The sequence below is a fragment of the Pteropus vampyrus genome, unplaced genomic scaffold (genome assembly GCF_000151845.1).
Source record: "Pteropus vampyrus isolate Shadow unplaced genomic scaffold, Pvam_2.0 Scaffold239, whole genome shotgun sequence".
Lineage (NCBI taxonomy): Eukaryota > Metazoa > Chordata > Mammalia > Chiroptera > Pteropodidae > Pteropus > Pteropus vampyrus.
The window spans coordinates 101,472-108,392 of NW_011889020.1; the positions used below are offsets into that span (position 1 = coordinate 101,472).

The 6,921-nt window shown below is 69.2% G+C and overlaps 1 protein-coding gene across 1 annotated transcript in view; it reads right to left on the minus strand.

Annotated features, from left to right (window-relative positions):
* The window catches only part of LAMA5 (laminin subunit alpha 5), a gene marked incomplete at its 5' end in the record, with an annotated part of 47,923 nt that overhangs the window by 17,487 nt on the left and 23,515 nt on the right, over positions 1-6,921 (minus strand). Inside the window, 19 exons of the mRNA XM_023519895.1 lie at positions 8-139; positions 633-759; positions 914-1,115; positions 1,207-1,304; positions 2,691-2,799; positions 2,873-3,033; positions 3,424-3,577; positions 3,671-3,777; positions 3,868-4,010; positions 4,152-4,290; positions 4,401-4,557; positions 4,659-4,758; positions 5,163-5,268; positions 5,355-5,407; positions 5,515-5,620; positions 5,836-5,888; positions 6,361-6,498; positions 6,572-6,706; positions 6,795-6,916. Of these exons, the coding sequence (XP_023375663.1) occupies positions 8-139; positions 633-759; positions 914-1,115; positions 1,207-1,304; positions 2,691-2,799; positions 2,873-3,033; positions 3,424-3,577; positions 3,671-3,777; positions 3,868-4,010; positions 4,152-4,290; positions 4,401-4,557; positions 4,659-4,758; positions 5,163-5,268; positions 5,355-5,407; positions 5,515-5,620; positions 5,836-5,888; positions 6,361-6,498; positions 6,572-6,706; positions 6,795-6,916 (2,342 nt within the window). The remainder of the gene's footprint in view (positions 1-7; positions 140-632; positions 760-913; positions 1,116-1,206; positions 1,305-2,690; positions 2,800-2,872; positions 3,034-3,423; positions 3,578-3,670; positions 3,778-3,867; positions 4,011-4,151; positions 4,291-4,400; positions 4,558-4,658; positions 4,759-5,162; positions 5,269-5,354; positions 5,408-5,514; positions 5,621-5,835; positions 5,889-6,360; positions 6,499-6,571; positions 6,707-6,794; positions 6,917-6,921) is intronic.

The following is a 6,921-nucleotide window of genomic DNA, read 5'->3' on the forward strand; positions in this document are numbered from 1 at the left end:
AGCCAGAGCCACCGGCCCTCAGGCACCCGCACAGTCACAGTGAGCTCGCTGTCAGTCACGTCCAGGAGGGCCTGGCCCTCACACAGCACCAGGGCGCGGCAGCCATAGCCGTGCGGGCAGAAGCTGGCGTTGGCGTGGCCTGCAGCAGTAGGAAAGCCAGTCCGTCCCCAACACACAGAACGTCTGGGCCCACGCCATCATCCCGGGTCCTGCAGGCACCAGGAGGGACTGGCCCCCACACTGCGCTAGTCAGCCATTGTCATGTGTGAAGGTCCACACGCGTAGGTCCCTGGGCTTGGCGGGGTGAGGACAGGCATGTAGGAACATGCGTGCTGTCACCCAGCCTCCCATGGTGACCTCTCGATCACCCGTGTGTGATGAGTGAGCCCTAATTCACAGAACAGATGCGAGGAGCAGAATGGGAGGGGCCCAGGAGATCGGGCACGGCAAAGGACACTGGGTCACCTCGTTTGATGACTGACAGCAGGTGCGGGGTGAGGACTTGTCACCCACAGCCAGGTGACGGGCACCGTGCTCTGGGCCGCGTGAGCCATGGAGCCACATCGTGTGGCTGAGACTCCGACGGGCCCCTTGTCCGGGGTCCGTCCCCACCGCCCGCCACAGCCACTTACCCTGCCAGATGCGGCCGCCGTTGACGAGGACCTCCACGACGAAGGTGGGGTGGGCCGGCTGGAAGCCGTGGAGCAGGACAGCGTAGCGGCCCAGCGCGGGGACGTGGGTGGTGAAGACCACCGTGCCCTGCGGGGGAGGCTCCGGTGAGCGGCAGAGGCGTGGGGATGCTGGGGGGACCCGAGCTGGCCCACTGCTGCCTGGACCACCCGCCAAGGGCAGCTGGCGGGGCGGCCACAGCCCTGGCCCAGCCCACACCCGCCCCCCGATCCCGGGGCCTCGCCTGGGGATGGCGCAGCAGGGTGGGCTCTGCGTCGGGGTCCACGGCGGTGGGGGGCCGAGGCTGGGGCCCGGCCGGGGCTGCGCCAGGGACGAGCTCCGGAGAGTGTGTCAGTGGGAGGCTGGGCGGCAGCGGCAGCACCTGGCAGTCCCTGAGGACGATGGGCTGGGGCGGCTTTGGGAAGCGGGAGGGCAGGCAGGCGGCCCTGGGGACAGCACGGGCGTGAGTCCTGGCGTCCCGTCCAGTGTGCTCGCTGGCCACCCCGCCAGCCACTCAGGCCCCACCGGCCACACTACCTGCTGGGGCTGAAGGTGCCATGGCTGCTGACACAGTGGACCCGGGGCTCCACGAACTCCGGGGTGAAGGTCTCCACAGGCACCAGGGTGACGCTGTGCTGTGGGCGGGGCCAGGCGTGGACGTGGAGGCACCGGTGGAGCAGGCCTGCACCCCGGCGTCCCCCGCCCCACCCCCGTCCTGCACTTTGCATCCAGGCCCTGAGCAGCTCTGCCGGCCCTGCCTCTGGTTGTACAGCCCCCAGCCCGACTGCGGTTTCTGGGGCCCGGGCACCTCCCGGCTGTGCCCGTGGCCCTGCTCCTCCCACCATGTGGCCCCCTGCCTTCCCCTCCGCTCCAGGAGCAGGACCGGCACAGGCCGATGCTCGGTAAACGCGGTTCGCAAGCGGGCGTCTCTGCCCTGTGCTGTCTACTGCAACGTTAAGTACGCAGTGACAAATGTGACAAGCACAAGACCTTGCAGGGGATCTAGAAAACCCTGCAGTGCCGACAAGGGTTGCTGTGTGACCCGGCATCACGCGTCCACCTCCCACAGGGTGTCGGCAAAAGAGCACCCTGCCCGATTCACCATGGGAAGTTCCAGAACAGCCAAGGTAAGTGGCGCCTTCATATGGGACAGCTGCCTGGGGGCCTGCAGGACATCCTGGCCTGGGAAGCATGCTGGGCCATGGGCCCCACGTCCACGGGAAACCTCTGTGGGCAGCAGGCCACGACCGTGCTGGACACACCGCAGGTCCCCACGCAGCCCAACCGGGAGGCGGCAGAGCCCGCGTCCATGAGCAGCGTCGGAAGCCTGTGCGCTGCAGTGGGGCTCGGAACCCTGGTGTGGGCTCCGGCCACGTCCCTGCTGTGTCTCAGTGCTGTCTGACGCTTTTACAAAAACTGCACGTTCTCAGAGGCCGAGGGACGTGTAACACGACAGACTGCACAGTGCGCTGCAGAGAGCGGACAGCGTCCACTCTGTCTCATGTGAATGACCGGCCGCTGGGCCATGGACGCCCGCTCAGTGATTTAGGCCACGTCATGATCGGTGCTCACGACTCGCTTCCCCCAGCTCTGTGAGGCTGATACGGCGGCAAACCGGCCGAGCGCCTGGTGCTGCGGAGCCCGGGGGAACTGCCGCTTCCTGACGCTGGGGAGCAGCCCCCCTCATGCGGGGACATTTCAGTAAATGATACCCAGAAACGGGATTTGTTAAGACCCTGGCTTCTTTCCACGCCTACGCCAATGCATCACACTTCCACTACGTGGCCAGGGACATTATCACTAAATAAACGTACGCTTTGTACCCACGGGGAAAACGCACTGCAGATGAGGGGGTCCCAGAAGAAACGGGATGGCACAGGCCGATGGCCGACAGCGGTGTAGGCGGCGGGAACCTGGGTGCGTTACACTATCCTCTGCTCTGATGCGAATTTAAAATCTTCCAAAGGACCCAACCCCATAGGAAGGGTCCTAGGGCCCGAGGGAAGGGGTCAGGGCCTTACCAGGAAAAAGTGTGCCCGTTCGGCTGTGAGCTGGACGCTGGCCTCTGTGTCCAGATGGAAGACGGCCAGGTGCTGCTGGGCATCCAGAGCGGTGCCACGGCACAGCATGCTGGGGACGGGGTGGGGGCGGTTAGCAGGTGGGCGGCCTGGGGCCCGAGCCCTCCCACCTCCTCCCTGCCCACCTGTACAGGCAGGGGTGCAGGGTGAGCGCCCCCTGCTGGGGGGCCCGCTGGGGGGTGTGCATGGTCACGCCCAGCTCCTGGCGGGTGTCCTCGTTGGCGTACTCCACCACCAGGGCATAGCGGCCGGGCTGTGGCACCGCCACCCGCAGCTGGACGTCCATCTGGGGGAACGGGCAATCAGACCCCGAGAACAGGACCGCACGTGCTTCCTGGACACTGTTGCTGCTTGGGGTCCTCCGCCCAGGACACTGCAGACACTCGGCCTTCTGACCCCTGGTCACTCCGAGCCTCCTCCGCCTAGCGAGAACCACTGGCCGCATCGCAGCTGAGCGCCCAACGCCCGGAGGTCCAGCCCAGACGGCTGTGTCCACACTGAGCCAGAGGACAGGTGCGCCGGCATTGACTCCCAGGGTCAGACGCTCCCCTGCTCATCACCGTGACCCGGCACCTGTGCCTCATCTCTGCAGCATGGACCCCGGCCCCCCGGGCCAAGGGCCCGCCTCCCCAGGTCTAGACCCCGCCTGCCCTCTCTGAGGTCCCCGGACACGCACATCACTGCCCTGGCAGGCGGCCAGCGGTGGGTGGGAGGGGCTGAGCTGCTCCGTGGGGCAGGGCCGGGGCAGGCTGTTGTCATGGCGACACAGGGCCTTGGGCCCAGGGGCTGAGGGAAAGCCATCCAGGGGCAGGTGAGTGTAGAGGAGGCAGCTGCGGGTGGGGAGACACAGTCGGTGGTCAGCACGGGGGGGCGGCCTGGGCACAGTGAGGGTCAGGCCCCCGCCCCAGCAGGCCTGTGCTCACTTCTCCCCGGAGCGCTGGGCGGTGGGCCGGAACGTGCAGGCCTCGGTCACCCGCAGCTGCAGGAGAGCCGCCTCGTAGTAGACACTGGGCAGCAGAGCCACGTAGTCCTGGAGGGAGGGAGAGAGGGAGGTTGGTGCTGCGGCCCCCCGACCCCGGACCCCTCCGGACCCGCCCACCCCGCTCGCCCCCTGCCTCACCAGCAGCACCCCTTCGGCCTCCACGAGCAGAGCCCAGGTGCCGGGGTTCAGCACGAAGGGCTCCCCGAAGCCCCTCTGGGGCACGGTGACAAAGGCGGGCTCCGTGCTGGGCGGGAAGACGACGGGCTGGCTCTGCTCCGTGCCTGCGGTGGGAGCGAGACTCTGGCCACAGCCCCCGGCCGGCTCCCCACCCACCTCCCCACCCACGCACGGGCGCCCGGGGCAGGGCTGGGGCTGGTGGGGGAGAGGTGAGTGGGTGCGGGGCGCAGGGGAGGAGAACTCACAGTTGGTGCAGGTAGCGAACTTGCCCTCCTCCCGCACAGACACCCGTCCGCTCACGCTCGTGGGCCCGCGGTTGACATAGCGGAAGACAAGCCGGAAGAGGTCAGGAGAGGTCACGTCCAGCCTTGCCACGATTCTGGGCTGGGGGGCACGGGGAAGCCAGGTCACCCCTCCCTGGCCGGTCCCGGCCCAGTCCTGGGACCTCAGCTCGCTCCGCTCCGCCGGTCCTGGCGAGGGGCCGTGCCGCCCACCTGGATGGGCGCCATCTGCGCGTAGCCCCTCCAGCTGAAGTTCTCGAACTCGAGGGGGTTGAAGCCGAAGCGCACGGGGCGGCCGTCGGGCGTGGCCGCCTCCTCCAGCTCCAGGCGCACGTGGTGCAGGTCCGGCAGGAAGTGGTCCGGCGCCGGCCTGCCACGGCACGGCGCTCAGGGGCGGCCCGCCAGGGTCCCCAGGGGGAGCCCCCCGCCCCACCCTGCGCCCCGCGCCCAGCCCCGGGGCGGGGCACCCACTCGCTGCAGGTGGGGCCCTGCGTGTTGGGGCGACACCGGCAAGCGCCCGTCCTGGGTTCACAGCCCTGGCCCAGCGCACCTCCCACGTCGCACTGGCAGCCTAGAGCAGAGGGAGCCCGGTCACCGCCCACCGTCGCCCACCTCCGTGCTCCCCCCAGCCCCTCCCCAGGACTCTGCTCCTTTCACAGACAGCCCCCCAGGGCTCTGCCCACCCCGTCCGGAGCAACGGGCAGAGAAGGCAACTTTCTCCTCCCACTGGCGGCCACCAGCGGCTCTGGACAACGCGGCCAAGTCCAGGCTCAGGAGCAAGGGCGCCAGGACGGGTTGGTGATGTCTGCGGGGTGCAGGACGGAGGGGAGGGGGGCCTGTGGAGCCCGTGCCTCCTCCCTCCCAGGCCGCACAGGCCTGGCTGCACTCGGCCCTGCCCGGGGTCCTGGCCACCCCGTCCCTCCTGGGGCTCGGCCTCTGCAGATGGGGCCTGAGGGCTCAGCAGGCGGCACTCACTGTGGCAGCCGAAGTAGTTGGCCTGGTCCAGCCCGAAGAAGCCGTCCTTGCAGGCCGCGCATGTCCGGCCGCACACGTGGGCCTTGCAGAAGCAGTGGCCGTCGCTCTGAGGGCCGAGGGAGAAGCTGGGACCAGGCGGGGGGCCCGATGTGCCTGCCTCCACCGCCCCCAGAACCTGGCCCTCACACTCACCGGCTGGCACTGGGCAACTCCCCCCAGTGTGCCTCTGGGGTCGCAGCTGCAGCCTGGGGGGGGGGGCGGGGCATGCCTGAGTGGGGGAGGGGCCGAGGGCCTGGCCTCCACCCCGCAGGAGTCTCCTACAGTCCCCCACACCCACTCCGGCCAGACTCACGGGTGCAGCCTTTGGGGTTGCTGGGGCTCAGCCCCCAGAACCCGGGTTTACAGCGATCACAGCTTGGCCCCTCCACGTGAGCCCGGCACGCACAGGGCACCTGTGCCTGTGAGGATGACATGAGGGACGGAGTGAGCCCTGTTCCTACCCATGAACCTCCGCCCCTGACTCTGCCTCGTGCTGGCACGCCCCTAGAGTGAGCAGAGGACCAGCCAGGGGGACAAATGGGCCCTGAGGTGGCCTTGGCGACCCAGCAGGAGGGGCAGTGATGGTCTCACTGGGCACGATGGCCCGCCCCACCGAGGGCTGACCTGGGCTCACCTCAGGAAGGTCGTGATCGGCCGGGGCCAGCCCAGCAGGGTGGCAGGAGCCAGCTGTGGAGAGACACCAGGCCGTGGTGAGTCCTTGGTCACTCACGCCAGGCCGTGGTGAGCCTGATGGCCAGGAGTGTCCCCAGGCCTGGCCGGGACCCACACCCCATGGGGCTCAGCGCTCGGGGCTCCCACAGGTGCAGCAGGCGTGAAAATGTGCGCTCCCACACTCGCCCCCATACACCTGCCCATGGCTCACATTTATGGGACACACGCACAGAGCACACGTGGCTATATGCGCAGTGCGTGAGCACACACATCCAAGACCTGCTGCGCGGAGATGTGCACACTCGTGAAGCACGTGAACGCACACATGCACAACACGGAGACACTGACGTGAGCACACGCGTGCATACCGCGCGGACACGCACAGGAGCACCGAGCAGCTGGCCAGTGGAGGGGACCCCTGGCACAAGGCAGCGTGCGGGGCGCGGACCACACGCAGCTCGTGACACGCACGCCGCGCCAGCCTCACCTTCGCAGTCGGGGAAGTTGTAGGTGCCGGGCACACACGAGTCACACCGCAGCCCCGTCACGCGGGGCCGGCAGCTGCACTGCCCGCTGCGAGGGTCGCAGGCTGTGTGCAGGGAGCCATCCGCAGAGCAGTGGCAGGCTGGGGGGACAGGGAGCGGGTGGGTGCGCGGCGGGGCACGCCTGCCCGCCCCACCTCCCGCGGGGACACTTACGGGCACAGGCGGGGAAGCCGTGGTGGCCGGGGCTGCACTCCTGGCAGGTGGCGCCCGTGTAGCCGGGGCGGCAGCGACACAGCCCGCCTGCTCCGCAGACCTCGTCCAGGGCGCCCCGGGGGTCACAGCCGCAGGCTGCGAGGGGCAGAGGATCAGGCCACGGCACCCGAGGGTGCCCTCCTGCCCCGCCTGGGCCCCAGCCCCTCCCTGCCCATCTGCTCACCGCGGCAGTCGGGGTAGCCGTGGTGGCCGGGGCGGCAGCGGTCACAGTGAGGGCCATCAAACCCGGGCCGGCACGGGCAGCGGCCAGCCTCGTCGCAGCCCTCGGGCAGGGTCCCTGCGGGGCTGCA